Raw genomic sequence first — 15,302 nt, 5'->3', positions numbered from 1 at the left:
CACAGTGTGACCCTCACACAGGACAGTGTGACCCTCACACAGCACACAGTGTGACCCTCACAGAGCACAGTGTGACCCTCACACAGCACACAGCTGCAGTCAGTGTGACCCTCACACACCTGCAGTGCTGCCCAGCATTCCCAAGGCCACGGGCTGTTGGAACTCATCCCGCGTGCTCCAGCTCTTCCTAAGCCACCACCAGCTCTGGTCACTCACCCAGTGGGGAAGGAGCTGAACAAGGCTGATTAATGATAAAAATATTTGTCCTTTTAAAAATTTATTTTTCGTTCAAAGTGAATCACAACTTCCTGCCCCTCCCTCTCCCCTCCTGTGAAGACAGAAGTACCAGATCAACTTTTTTTTTGTTTAAGCATCAAAAGTGTAACACATTTCAACTGCTGCTGATACAGGTTTTACAGTGATGTCTGTCGGAGAGAGATTGTGCAACTCCTTAAGGAGCAAAAAGGAAAAATCCCTCCTACAAATGCAGATAACTTTTGGAATGTAAACAGGTAACACACACAAATGCTGCATTACCAGAAGTATTATGCATTTCTCAAAACAGTTGAACATAACACTTTACAACACATATTTGGTATGACTCAGTCATAACTTGAAGGGAAACTGTGTACCCTATAAGAATAACTATGTACCCCTATAAGATAGTCATTCCTGCCAAAACTTACAGATACATTGACAGTATTGATGCCAAAGAAGGAGGGTTTAGTCTGATTGAACCCATGCTCTGCTGATTTTTAATGTGGGGCTTAATTCACTCAATACATTTTATAAAGGTATGTAAACAGCTCTGATTTAAGGACCAGAGAGTTTTAAATTAAATTAACAGATCTGGACTGGTCAATGTTAATGTCTTCATTAACTCAGATACCTTATTTATCCCTGAGCACCTTAAAATTGTTGCCCCCAAATCTCAGTCAAGAACACATAACTATTTCACAAGAATGAAAAACTTCATTTGAATAAATCTGTGTCTTATAAATCCCATTTTCCTGTGCTGATTTAAACACAATATAACAAAACAAACCCAAACCAAACCGTGTTCCCTCCCCTTTGTTTTATACATGTACTGCAATACCGGAACAAAAATTTCACCCTAACAAACAACATCACCTACAGACACACTACAGACTACAAAAATATTGCATAGGAGTGTCAGTGGGCATAGTCTCCCAACATGAGAGAAAATGCTAAGTTTTCTTTAAAACATTATGGCAACATTCTAATTTATTTTCCTTTTAAAAATCAAGTGGTTTCACTTTATTTCAAAATTGTACAAAATGGCCATGGCTGTTTATAAAAAAAAAAGTCTCTGTCTTGAGAATATGTGAAGTCTCAGGTGCATCAACAAAAGACCTGGAACCATTCACAGTGCAGCGGAAAGCTCCTTTTGAGGCAGAAACTACAATTCATCCTTCTTCTTTCCTACTCTTTCATGATCTCTTTCTCTCAGGGTTCGCATGAAAGTGGTGAATCCAGACTCCTGGTTTTGAAGGAAGAAAAATATGGGTCATATTTTTACCAACAAAGCAAAACAATGCATCAAGAACACTTTGAGCTTCTGTATCCCAGCAGAATATAAACTAAGGAGCAGTTGTTTAGTTTCTGTAGCCCACGGCAGAATAGAAACCAGGGAGCAGTTACTGCTTCTGCGCTGCCTCATCCTGCCACACTCTGGTCCTGTGCTGCTCCACTGCAGGGGGAAAATATCCATGCACATCCCACATGTCAAACTTTGAAGAGATGGGACACAGAGAAAAAGTCCCTAAAACTCATAGGACAAGGTAAAATCTGTCACTAGAAGTGCCATTGATGCCTTTACGTCGAAAATACTCAAAAGACATTTTCAAGCTGTCTTTGTATGCTATTTGAGTCATTTTAAAAGCAGTTACTGGATTGTTTGTTGACTATACACACATTTGTCACTCATCCTCTAATAGTTTTCATCACAATGATGGAAATCACTTTTTTCCCCCCCAAGTTACTATTTAAATTATTATCAAAAATTTCAAACCTGGCTGTCTAGATGCCAACCTCTGTATTTTAACAACTTATGATTTAAGGCTGTTGAATGCCACCAGTTTCCTTTTCCAAGGCAAGCTGTGAACACAGCTCTCAGGCATTTCAAAAGGCTCAAATGGGTGGAGGTGTGAACACCTGTGTTGGAATACACTGTCTACTGGTACTCCAAAACTGAAGTTTTCTGGGAAAGTGACACTGCTCCCACTCAATCTGACCATTTTTGCATTTAAACAATCACAGAACATACCACTCAAAACTGGTAATGAAGAGGGAAAATACCAAAGGTAGAGAGCAACTAACAGAAGTTAAAGACTTAAAAGAATGTTGTGGAACAACAAAACAAAATAAACCCAACCCAAACCACAAGGCTGGTAAGCTTTTAGAAGGCTGAACAACAAAGAGCTTTTCCAAAACTATTCACTATTCTTCCACGGAAAATAAATGAAGTGACATGCTTCAGCCCTTTGTCACCTGGAGACATCTGGCAATCAGCAGCCCCCATGACAGGCTCTGTGCTAAGCACTGCCTCCAGCATTACTATGATAAGAGATAACAAACCCCAATTCAATGCTGCACAAGCAGAAGACGATAGGGTCCCCAGAGAGGTGGAAGGGGAACAAAGCAGCCATCAGCAGAGAGACCAGGATGTTCCTCTCAGGTAATTTTTACCCAAGAAAGGGTTGGCCGCATATAGGGGATTTGTTAGTCCACTTTTCAGCATATGGATAAATATCTCCTAACTCCTGTGGCCCCAGAGCACTCCTGTATTGGATATAAATTCTTTTTATCAGCCACCACAGATCCTTCCTTTTATATATCATTTCTCTAAGAACGGGTTAGAAATGCAAAAACTGCAGCTGAAATCTTACTTCAGTTGTTGGCTGCTGCACCTATCTTTACTTTTGTGTAAAAAGTACTTTTAAGAAAAGATCCAGAACTGGAACTAAACACAGTATCCATAAAAACGGCTGGATCAGCACCATGAAATGGTAATTACTGGAGTCCAAGTAGGTTGAAAAAAACTGGGAGGCAAAGCTCCATGAAGACTTCCCCAAGATCCTGACTAACAGAGAACCTCAGAACCTGGCTTTTTAATTCATGCTTCTATATAATTTTCTGAGCTCTAACAGCAGCAATAACTTTCATGCAAGATCTTTTTCAAAATCACTGCATGGCTCAAAGACCCCAAGTTTTTCTTGCAGACCCCAGGCAATCAATGGCTGCTGAGGAGTAACCTCCCTCTAGGAGGTTACGACAAAGGCAGCCCACAAATAATTGAATTGCTTCCTTATTTTCAGGCACTTTACAACCACTGAAGCCATTATGCCATTGCTGCCCCCATTTCTTGCACTCATAGCATATAATTAGCTGGCCACAGCAGGACAAAAGAATGAAACTTCAGCCCAGGGGTAGATGGCACAATTTGTCTTCCCATCCTGAGTGCCAGGAGTGAATCTGATTCAGGGCAAATGAGATATTTACTTTCCTCTAGTCTCCAAAGGACAGCTTTGCCCTGGCTATAAAACCAATGGTCTGTCACCATTTGGCAGCCTGGTGGATCTGTAACACGTTTGCAGTGTCCATGCGATCCAGAACTGACAGGAGTTAAACCCTGTATTTTCTGGCATTTCTGCCAGCAGCACATGCAATAAACCCTTCCCTTTCACTCAGTCCAAATTCACTCACAGACTTCAGCTTAAAGAATAAAATATACAAAGCATATTACCAAATCTAATCCTTTTTCCTCTTCTCATGCTCCTAAAAATAGACCAAGAGTGTTCCTAATGCAGAGATGTACAGGGGTGTGGTACACTATGATTCATCCATGTAAGACAGCAACAGAGGCATGGTAAAAATTCACTCTGCAGTTTTCATTTGCAAGGCAGGACAGGCAGAGGGGGCTTTGCTCCCTGTACCAGGTGATGACTCTTGCTTTCACTTACCCCCCGATCTCCAGTATATTTTTCCACAAATTTCCCGTAGTTGTAATAGTTGAAGGTGGGGTAGCCATCGACCCCCTCCTGCTTACACAGGTCATGATTCTGTCCTTTGGCACAGTCCACTGCAGCGTAGGCAATCTGAAACACAAGAGATCACACTGAGGCAGGAGAGAACAAAGCAAGAACCCATTTCATGGTGATGCTGCTGCAGCTTAGCCTTAGCACTGAGAGAGACCCAAGTCTTCTGCCAAACATGCAATGGCTTCTGTAAGGGCTTAGCTGTGGAGAGAGAGCAGAGGATGGTCATCTCCTGGCCTGTGCACGGCAGGTTCAACTCACAGAGCAGAAATCACCTTTGCAGCCTTCCCACTGAGCTCTGCGTTAGACTCCAAACAGGAAATCCAGAGGCTGGGTTAATAAAACCAAATGCAGGCACACTGGTTATAGCTCTGTCATGCTGCAATATTTTTCCTCCACTTTAAGTGATGAATTTTAAGTTTTAAGTGATGAACAGTGACAGTGGCTTTGGTGATAGTAATGACCCACCTAACCCATCCTCATTCCCATGGCATTGCTAATGCTCGGAAAAGTTACCAAACATGGCTGGTCACTAATGCAGCCTGTTCACAGATTAATGATTTCTACTCCAAATAGCTTTTCTAAACTCCATGCAGTTCTTCCAAGGTCAGATGGGGATGGGTGAGAAGCCACAGCATCATCTACCAAGCACTGCATGTAGAGAAAAAGGTTCCTTGCTTACAATCTCAGCCTGGGTTTGTATTTCCTTTCCTGTCTTCTTCCAGGATTGTACATTATATGCAGCCATTAGCAAAGTGGGCTTTAATTCCTTTTTAAACCTCTAGATGCTACTGTCACACAGACAAACCCTGAGTAGGAGAGAGCCTGCCACACTTTCAGCCTATTGACAGTGGAGCAACACCCTCAGTCCCTGCCTGCTTCCACACAGGCACAGCAAGGAAACACAGCCCCAGAGCAGCAGCTCGGAACATTCAATACTGACTCTGTGAAGTATTGAGAAGGGGCTGCCCTTAACAGTTCTGATGCTGAAACAAAATGTAATTCATAGGCTTCTACTCAAAGCAACTGAGCCCTGTGCTGTGATTTCTCCCTGACTGTTCCTGTGAGCAGCAGTTGGGGCTCTGCATGCAGGTGCTCACATAAGCTCTGCTTTCACAGCAAGCACATTAAAGTACAACCTATGTAAAGAAACCAAACAAATTAGTGGAATGACTTCTTGCAACTTTTTTGTGGGTTACAATTTATCAAGTAGCTAATTTCATAACAGACACATCCTAATTTGAAATTTCCATTCCACAAGCCTCCTTCAAACAGCTGATCAAAATACCTTTTGCTTGCATGACTTTAGGGTTGCGGTTGAACTGTTCTTCCATAATTAAAAGATCACTTAATATTCCACAAAGCCCTCCTGTTTCATGGTGACACTGTCAAAATGGGAAAACCTGATCTCATTATCCTAGCAGTAATTAAAGAGATTGGCAAAGCCAACTTCAGTTAGTTTCCTTGTTTTGTTTAGGCTTTGAAAGGCTGACAAGACAATTCTCAGTATGATCTCGCTTGGTCTGTCTTCAAGTGGAATGTACCAGATAAAGTGAACAGTGTTCTTACCTGAAATATCTGGTTTCTGATTTTAAACAGGACTCTTGAAAGCTGCTAAAAACATGTATGATCCTATTTTTTTTTCTTTTTGTAAACACAAAAACTCCTACACATTCAGGGCCAATTTAAATGAAAGATTAGGAATAATAAACTGTAGAACACTTTCATCTAAGTATTTCTGCCTTCCTGACCTCATCAGCCAGCCAAAATTTAGAGCTCTGTTGGCTACTTCTGTGTAAAGAAAAGCTTAGAATGGAGACAAACTTTTATTTCATGACACAGCATGAAGTAGAAAGAATACCAGAAGTCCTGATTTCCTAAAAACTAGAAGAATAAGTAAAATAATCTTTTTTCTCACTGCTCTAAAATCACACAGGGAGAGATTACAGCCAGAAAAAGGGGAAGGTATGCATGTGCTCATCCAGATCTTAGTAGCTGGTTTGAGACATTCAACTGTTGTGACTGATGACCCATCTGTTCTCAGTGTCTTGGAGATTAAAAAAAATGAGTTTTTAGTACACTGGAAGGAAGAGGGAAGAAGGAAAAGCAACTCTCTTTATCTGTACCTCTGGAAATATCTAAACTGGTACCAGCTGGAGCAAAGCATCTGATTTAACTTACAAAAGGATTTTGTGAGAACAGCCCGCAGTGAGGAGAGGGTGCAGTGCAGGAATGCAATGCTGTAAGCCACTGTTAACCTTGTTCAGAACATCTCCACCTGCTGCCTCAGAACAGATGACTCAAGGATGTTGAAGAGGTGGCTTCTTTAACGTGGCTCAGAAGCCTCCTTGAGACACAGCTCTCCTCTACAGCACATGCAAACCTAAGCTGGCCCATCTGTGCCTTAGTTGTGCACACAAAGATCCCAGTCTAAGTCTGTCCATGGCAGCCACATGAGCCCAGTGCTGTGTCTAATCCAACAGGCCTAAGAGCACATCTGGAATAGCAGCTGGGGGATGTGTCCATGGCCTGTCCCCTCTGCAATGCTCCTAATGCAAGCTCCCACACAGCCCCACCACTGCAGCCAGCATTTTGAGCCCAGCTCTTCAGAACACACAAGTTTGGTTATTTTTGCAGCCAGGGAGAGAAGAGGAACAGCGATTTTCAAAAGCCTTGTAACTCATAGAGACGTGAGCAAAATTTCATAGAGGAACATCTAATTCCCAAGGCTGTATCTGAGGCTGCATTCAATGCCTGCTGCCAACAGTGGCTGAGTAAGAGTACTTAGGAGAGCTTGAGTGATTACTTTAGAGTGGAAATGTTAAGGCAGCCTAAATATAGAGGTTGCTACCATCTCTGTGCACTCATTATCATAGCATCACAGTCCTAATTGTCTTGCCTGTCTCACAGCGGAAGATCAAATATAGTGCACTGAGAGAGGAGAAAAGTGATGCTGGAAAACACTTATAGCAAAACACACTTCTGGACTGAGGACCAATTCTCATCTCCATTCCATCAACTCCAGACAGCTGAACTCTCAGACTCACCAGAATTTCAGCAAATAGCACTGATGCCCTTTGCTTCTTTCTGTTTGTGTTTTCATGGGCTGTGAATACTGAGCTCCATTGCTGATAGAGAAGTGCTCTGTCACTCTGAATTCCTGCATGGCTCTACTGAAAGGCTGCATGTAAAAAGATGCAGAATCCTGGTTCAAGTGAGCAGTGATACACTGTAGGGAAAGTTTCCTCTCATTCTCAACTCTCTTAGCAACAGTCAGCTTTTCTGCTTCACTGGAAAAGGAAACTGAGTCAGGAAAAATAACAACCCAAAAAAAAACCTCTCTCAAAATGTGGTTAAAGACTTCTGGAGAATATGATCCTCATATTCAACTATCAGCAACAAGTTACAGAGAAGTGCACTGGAGAGCACAGGTCAGCAAGACCTACATGCTCTGACCTGCAAACCCACTAAGTTTATTCAAGCAGAAACTGCAGACATATTAAGCATAAGACATCCGTAGTAGGTGTCCAAGTGCCAAGACACTTTGGTATCACTTCTCACAAATTCCCGCTCATCAAGAGGGAAAAACCCTCTAAAAATATGTGAGACAAAGAAACTCTGCTAACACTGGTCTAACATTTATGAGTGTGTGTGTATATATATATATATGTCCATTATGGAAAAATCCAGTGTAACAGCTTTCAGAAAGCAAGATTGATTTTAGGGAGATTTTGATTGTAAGGGCTAAAATTTAATTTCTTGAGCTTTCCTCTAACCAGAGGGGAAAATCCACTGAAAAAACATTTCAGGGAGAAAAAGCTGTGAGTGCTATATCTGCAACATGCACAAAACTCCATGGGATTATGGATTCTCTATAACCCAAAGCTCTGCTGCCTTAGATATTGACAACACATCATTATATACAAGTCCTTTCTCCAGAGCCAATGCTGTTCAGGTCTATCACCAGCCTGTTCAGGAGCTGTAGCAGGAATAGAAATGTTATCAAATGAAAAAATAATCAATGAGAGACTGTGGACCCTAAAGGAAGTTTCTTGAAGTATATCCAACTTCCTTACTTTTACAAGTAGTTCCATAACTGGTATGCACTCTATAATAATTAATAGTATCGGGTGAGTATGTACAGTAAAGCATAATAATGACAACAGCAACAACAGTAACCCACCAAATAAGTATGCATTTCTCCATAGTCAGGATAGGCTAATATGAGTCTAGAAACATCTGGGGCTGGAAAATACCTTTACTTGAAAAAGAAATCCTACAACGTTTTGTGGTTCTACCAAAAAACTGGGAGCTTAACTACAGAGTTGCAAACTTAACTCAGCATGGCAATAGACTGTGAGCAGTGTATGAGCAGCTCTGAAGAGCTCTGAGGAAATAGAGCATGGCATATTTGTCAGATGAAGAGGACTGATCACAAAAGCTGAGCTGTTGCAAAAACCAGAACTTTTCATTTAGGTGCTTCAGTAGAAGTAGAGCTATGCCAAAAATATGACCACTGATCTCCAGGTGCCCCAACTGTAACAGAAGGGTGATGCCTTATTTTGTTACTAAGTGTTAGAAGGAAAATGAAGTACTGGCAGTATAATCTAATCATACATCAGAAATCACAGTTGCCTTCCAACAGATTTATGAAACAACTTTTTGCTTTAGAGGTAAGAAACCTCTTACCTCTTACAGGTAAGAAACACAATTACATTGAGCAGTTCTAACAGATGTGTAGAAAATTGAAAGTGGGATCCCTTGACCTTCCAGGTAACTCCTCCTTTCTGTTCTTAAAGCTTTCTTTTTAACAGTTTGCCTCCCAGTCCCCACATGATGATCCAGTAAAAATAACCCCCTGCAATCCTAGCTGCTCTCCTGTTAAAATATGTACTGCCACACACTGGTTTATTGATTCAAGAAAATAAATCTCTGCTTGAGCTAATATTGACTTTTGTTATGAAAATTGAAGTGAATAGCTAACTGAATATTGATTTGAGAGAGGAACGATATTTGATAAGCTTAAAAAAAGTAAAAACAAAGTTGCAGCATGGAAATAAATGCTTCCAAACAACATTTTAAAAGTAGAATCAATTTCAGATGACAATTACCTGTTTACTAGTAAAAAAGTCTGTTGTTGCCAAATATCTTGAAAGCACCTGTAAGTAAGACAGATGTGCATTCTTCCCTATGATTGCTCCATAGGTTTCTATTTATATCACCTGTTCTGGATCCTAACAGCAGTTAGGGACTGGTCTGCTAAAGCTTGCTGCAATTCAGCTACTGCTCTCAAAGTGAAAGGCCTTGCAAATGGGAGATTCATTATGAGCTGCCCTGGTGTGGCATGGCATCATTACAGGAGGTGCAGTTCATCAGCTGCTCTCAAAGCAGGCCTATTTGCAAAGGGGACATCCATTAGTACAACATGATGTACAGTGCTAACATCACCATATTTAATGAGTCTAATTAAAAAGAAATTCAGCACAGGCTTTTTAAGCAAACAGGGATCAAATTCCTTGCCAAACTAAAATATTATCTCATTTGGATAACTCTGTACAGTCATTTGGTTGGTATAATAATTTTAAACTGTGATTCACAATACACATTGGGGACCCACCAGTTTCAGTGCTGACTGACCCACTAACACCCAGCTCACCCCATTTGCTGCACCCTTTCCAGCAATTGCTGCCACAGCTGTTTCTGTGGGAACTCACTGGAACCCAGCTGTGGTGCTGGGATTTGGGTCAATGCATTTGTACAGGAACAGTCTCCTGTGAAAATGGGAAGATTGGTCAAAAAGCAGCTCCTTTGCAGGCCTGCCAGAGATTTGTTACTGAGAGGCCTTGAAGAGTCAAGAGCTTTCCTTCAGCAAATCCAAACTGGAACACCACAAATCAGTTCCTTCGAGCTGAGCTTTGGGATCAGCCAAAAGGCAGAATGCAGATTTTTTTAAAGATTTAGTTTTCAAGAGAGACTGTGGAGCAGTTACTGAACATGCCTTCCTGCTCTTCAATCTGTTCAGCTAAGTGACAACCCTCACATTTGCATTTTCTGATGTTCACTGGTCACTGCCAGAACTTGAGCTGTGGGGCACTGGCCATGGGCTCTTCCCTGGCAGCTGCATGCTACGGCCACAGCGCCCCAAGCTAAGAATGCTCCAGATGGCTTTTTTTTTTCCACCTTTTTTTCCCTTTTAAATAACTGAAACAATATGCTCACTGCCACTGGAGTAGCCTCTCCACTGATCTGGCCCTAGTGGCACTGAATTTATCCAGGAAGATGGAAAGACTGAAGGCTCTGGTTTGTGGGTCTCAGCTTGAGCCATGTTTTGAAGCAGCCACAGGATTGCCCCAGGCCAGCGAGCAGGCTGGGGATTCTGGCTAAAACCACCAGCAGTGATGTGGCCAATGAGAGCTGACATTTGGGGCCAATGTTCCAAGCAGTGCATTTTTAAACTCCAACTCCAGCAGTGCAGATGATGAAAAAGTACAGAGCATTACACACAGCCCCGGGGGAGAGGGGCTTCAGCGCCAAAACCAAGAGACACGTACTTAACAGCTTCAAGCTCTGCTCATCTTCAAAATTCCAATGTAAAGACTCAAAGTCTCCCAAAGGATACCTTTTAAGATACTATCTATAACCAATTCAAGACTGGAATGTTTTTGATTGTTCTTTGTCTTCTGCAGGATTAAATGTTTAATTAAAAGACCCTTCTTTTAAGAAGAAGATATATGCAAAAATACTGTTAAGTGAAAAACTTTCTCCAGGGGGGAAAAAAAGGACACTATAGAAATGAAGTCGTGAAAAGAATCTGCTACTTAAAATGAAAATTAGTAATCTTGCCCTGTTTTTGAAAGAATAAATACTTCCTTTCTCTTAAGCAGTAATTTTACCAGTTTGAAACCCTACAGAAATACAAATTAGTTTGAAGGCTCAGTCCAGTTTGAAACATGGAAATATGGCCTGTGCTGCTTGTGGGAACAGTGATGTGCCCTTCTAAAGTCTAAAACAGGTTTGTTTTCTTTACCACAATGGCACAAACTGGCAGCAGGAAGCACCTTGGCAGGTTATAGCTGTACACAATTAAACAGGGGCTCCCAACATAATCAATCCCTGGCACTTTCATAAGTCATTGGGGTGGAATAACACCATTCTCCCTAACTGCACACACCTCTTTAAAAGTGTACCAGCCTTAATATTCCCTACTGGCTCTCCTGTTCCAACTCATTACATTTTATATCTCCCCACTCCAGCCTTAAACTGAAGTCAAGAGTTGCAACCGTCAATCACTGCTCTGCTCCTGGAGTCCTTTCATAACCTGCACTCTGAAGGAAAAGCTTCCCAGGCCTGCATTTCCCACCACCACCCTCTACAACTAACTGTGGAATTATTCTGATTGCTTGTTAATACATCCTGGGGCTCTAATAAGCAAGTTCCACATTATTTGGTACATTTGTTTCAGCTCCTCTGACTGAAATTTTAATGAGTTTAGGAAAGAGAGGCTTCGTTTGGAACTACCAGAAAAGTGGGAAAACAAGGATACTTTCTCAGAGATCTTGGAAACAAAGAAGTAACCAAAAGGCATCTGAGCAAACTAATTTACAGCAGTAGGAGAACTAAAAGCTGCATGCCTATGAATCTTCTGTGTGCCAGAGGGCAGAAGTGATGGACTAATTTATGCAGTCAGTGATACAAGAATGATTTGTTTCTTGTCAATCTGATGCATTCTCTGTGAGTTACAGAACAGATGAGAGGAAAAGAAAAAAATTACAAAAATTCTTCTGTTATGGAGTACAACTGTTAAGTTGTTAAGATGTTGTCCAAATGTCCCTTAAACACTGACAGGCTCAGGGCACTGATCAGCTCTCTAAGGAAGCTTGTTCCAGGGGACTGTTCACCTTCTTGGTGAAGAAGTGTCTCCTACTGTACAGTCAGAACCTCCCCTGACACAGCTTTGAATTATTCCCCCATGTCCTATCACTGGATTCCAGGGAGAAGAGCTCAGCATGTCCCTCTCTGTTTCCCGTCCTGAGGAAGGTGTAGAGGGCAATTCCTATATTAAATTACCAAATCTTTTTCTTGCCACACCTAAACACAAAGCAATTGTGTAGGTGGAACGAATTCAGAGATTGGAATGAAATACTGAAAGATATCAAACAGGTTCCTAGCTAGTTATATGGTTAAATCCAGGGGCTCAAGTGTTTTTTTGGGTTTTTTTAGATCCTAGATCTCCATGTGCTCAGTGAAAAAGTGGTTCAGCTGATGCAAGGAAATTACCCAGTGTGATTCAGCCATTGAATGCATTTTCAAGGCTGAAGCATCAAGGTCGTAGAAGAGCATCCTGGGCTCAAGTCAGCCAATTTACAGAAATACATTTTATTTTGTAAAATGCAAGCAAGGAAGCAAGGATTAGTTAGTTATGTGATTGAGAGCCTCAGGACAATCACACAACTTGTGGTTTCTCTACATGCACCCCAACAGCTGATAAAAGTTGAAGGGGAATGGAGATTATACGAATTATATTTATTTAATCCCCCAATGAGAAAGAATTGTGTTTCATACAAAGACTTCAACATAAAAGACAGCAAATTAGGGAAAACAGAACAGGTTGGAAGTATAACTCAATTTGACCATAAAAGATAAAACCCCTGTGATGCAGATACATTTCTTTTAGTGTAACAGCAATTTTATCTACAAACCTATTACCTTATCAATAAGCAAAGCCTATAAAGTACAAAATATGGAAAATATTCTTAAATATTACAGAAAAAATTAACAGCAAGTTACCTTGCGATCTTCTTTGAAGACTTCAGCAGCAGTTGTGAAATGTGGAATGGCATTTTTACAGTGAGGACACCCTGTTTGACAAAGGAAGAAAAAGACATCATAAACTTTAGTTGTAGGAAAGATACTGGGACAAACTCAAGACACAAGGTGAGTCAGTGGAAAATTTGAATTAAAAATCGCACTAAACAGGAGCTCTCCAGTTCTGGAATGAGCAGGACAAAATGTGTGTCAGCTACACGAAAGTAAACACATGTTTAAGATCCCTGTGACTTCATGGAGTTTAGGTGTACGTTTACAGTTATGCAACATCCCATAATAGGGGCCTTTTCTCCATCACCAGCCCCCTAAGGGCACTTCCAGAGCACCAGCCACAGACACACCATTGCCCTGCTCTGCACCTCCTGGTATTGCCAGGTAGGTTTTTACTGCTGTTGCCACAGATACCAGCTAGATTTGGGCATGGGAATAAAGACAGCACAGCTGGGAACAGGAAGCTGGAAGCTGGAAAGGAAATTGCTGGGAGCATTTATAAGTATTTGAAAAAGGCCCATGTTAAAGCCAAGCCATTGGGAACATAAGGGAGGGGAAGAGAAGCAAGTGCAATAGGCCAGACATCTTTCATGGATGGAGAGCAGATGTCCAGTCTCAGGTTAGGGTGGCTGCTGCTGGCTTTCCTGGAGACTTTCCTGCTGTTCACCACAGCTGGGCAACCCCTGAAGAGTTTTACAGACATTGCACACAGGAACCCCAGAGCTTTGTATGGGAGATGGGCTGATACTTCTTTGTACACTGCAGCACTGAATAAAAGGCCAGCTAATCCCTTGCTTAAATACACACTGATTTGACTCAAACATTTCAGAAGTCACGGAAGGGAAATTAGAACTGCTCTCTTGATTCAAGGTTCAGATATGAGTGCTCTCAATTCAGAAGCAATGTCTACAAATTTTTGTCTATGAATAATCTAAACTCCTCTCAAAACATCATTACTATACTAAGTAAGCCTTTGAAAAGGAAAGTACCTGCATATGTGTAACAAATTACCTTTTTTCAAACCCAGCACAAAGGTTGATCCCAAGCAAAGACTCAAGACACTATTTTTTGCTTAGATGCACATTAAGAGAGGAATGGACACACTTCAGTCAAGCCTGTGTAATGCTGGCAAAGGAGTCCATCTCACTATTATTTCTGGGTAGGAACAGAAAAGTCCCAAATGAGTTGCTCAGAAGCAGCAATTACAGCTTATGCAACTGTTGTTCACCAGTATTTTACATGATGAACAAGTGTCTGTGTTACTTTAAAATCAGGAGTGAACAAATGCCCTCTTAGGAGACTTGCAGCCACCCTCCTAAGCTATGCTCACTCTTTCAGCTGAAAAATACTCTCTTTCACAAGGAAAATAGTATCTATGCATATACAATGCACACTCCTTTCCACAAAGGAAAGGCTGAATACCCCTTCCACTTCACCAAAACATAACTTCACTGCTTACATGCACTGCTTTGAATTCTAGAGCATTTCTTTCTTCAGAATAGGATTCTGAAAGCACTGCAGTGACACACCTGTGTAAATACACTGAGAGTCTGTGCAGTAGCTAAGAATACCAGAAAGTCAAGGGGATGTTTCCTGGGAAACTGAGGCACTTCTGTAAATCCATCTTAATGGCTTCAAACTCTGTATGCAGCACGATGGCAGCTGTGTTTCAGTGGGAGACAGCACAGTGTTCTACAGCTTGCAAACTATTAACCTTGTTGAGTTGTTCAGCACTTGCCTGGAAGAAAATGGTCATGAAAGAAAAGGAGGAGGAGGAAGAAGAGAAGAAAGAGGAGGAGGAGGCTAGTGTTTCAGGCTGCTCCCACGTCCATCAGCCCACTTTGGTGCCCCATTTTCTCTCTTAGCACTTGCCTGGCCTGTCTGCCTGATACTGAAGAGCCTGCAGGTCAAGCCTGCATCTTAACGAATCTTGGTTAATTTCCTGTACTGTGGGGGGATTGCCTCGGTTGCCTTGTTAACACTGCTCTACACAAATAAATCAGAACTGGTGACGACATCTAAGAAGAATTTCAGAAACAAAAAATGGATAAAAATCAGGCACCTCTAAAACAGGAACACTTGTTCTTAACTACATGCGGCAGTTTTTCTGGAAAGCACTTCCAACTGTTACACTAAAACATAAAGGCTCTTAAAAACTTAAACCTTTCAGGTTCCCTTTTTTGCTTGTGATCTTGAGCTTGAAATTTAGGTTTCACCCAAGAACATCTTGTAAACCCTCAATAAAAGATATTTCAGGACAGTAAGGCCTCTCTCAAAGCCCCTAGAGAAGTTGTAGCAGGCAAGAGCTCTTCATGAGCCACATTCCACATGAAAATGGGAACACAAATAACAAGCATATTCTTCCACATAAAAATACCAAATCCAATACCAAATCATGAGAAGTTACCTTCATTTACCCATCTGAAG

At 41.5% G+C, this 15,302-nt stretch overlaps 1 protein-coding gene across 1 annotated transcript in view; it reads right to left on the bottom strand.

Moving 5' to 3' along the window:
• Nucleotides 1–258: 258 nt before the first annotated feature.
• PDIA5 (protein disulfide isomerase family A member 5) overlaps nucleotides 259–15,302 on the bottom strand; it is a 97,777-nt gene continuing 82,733 nt past the window's right edge. The window contains exons 15-17 of the mRNA XM_077181658.1: nucleotides 12,846–12,916; nucleotides 3,984–4,118; nucleotides 259–1,501 (exon numbers count right to left, since the gene is read on the bottom strand). Coding sequence (XP_077037773.1) covers nucleotides 1,421–1,501; nucleotides 3,984–4,118; nucleotides 12,846–12,916 — 287 coding nt within the window. The 3' untranslated portion in view covers nucleotides 259–1,420. The remainder of the gene's footprint in view (nucleotides 1,502–3,983; nucleotides 4,119–12,845; nucleotides 12,917–15,302) is intronic.

Source organism: Agelaius phoeniceus, chromosome 7 (genome assembly GCF_051311805.1).
Source record: "Agelaius phoeniceus isolate bAgePho1 chromosome 7, bAgePho1.hap1, whole genome shotgun sequence".
In the NCBI taxonomy this organism is placed as follows: Eukaryota; Metazoa; Chordata; class Aves; order Passeriformes; family Icteridae; genus Agelaius; species Agelaius phoeniceus.
This window is presented reverse-complemented; position numbering and strand designations above follow the sequence as displayed.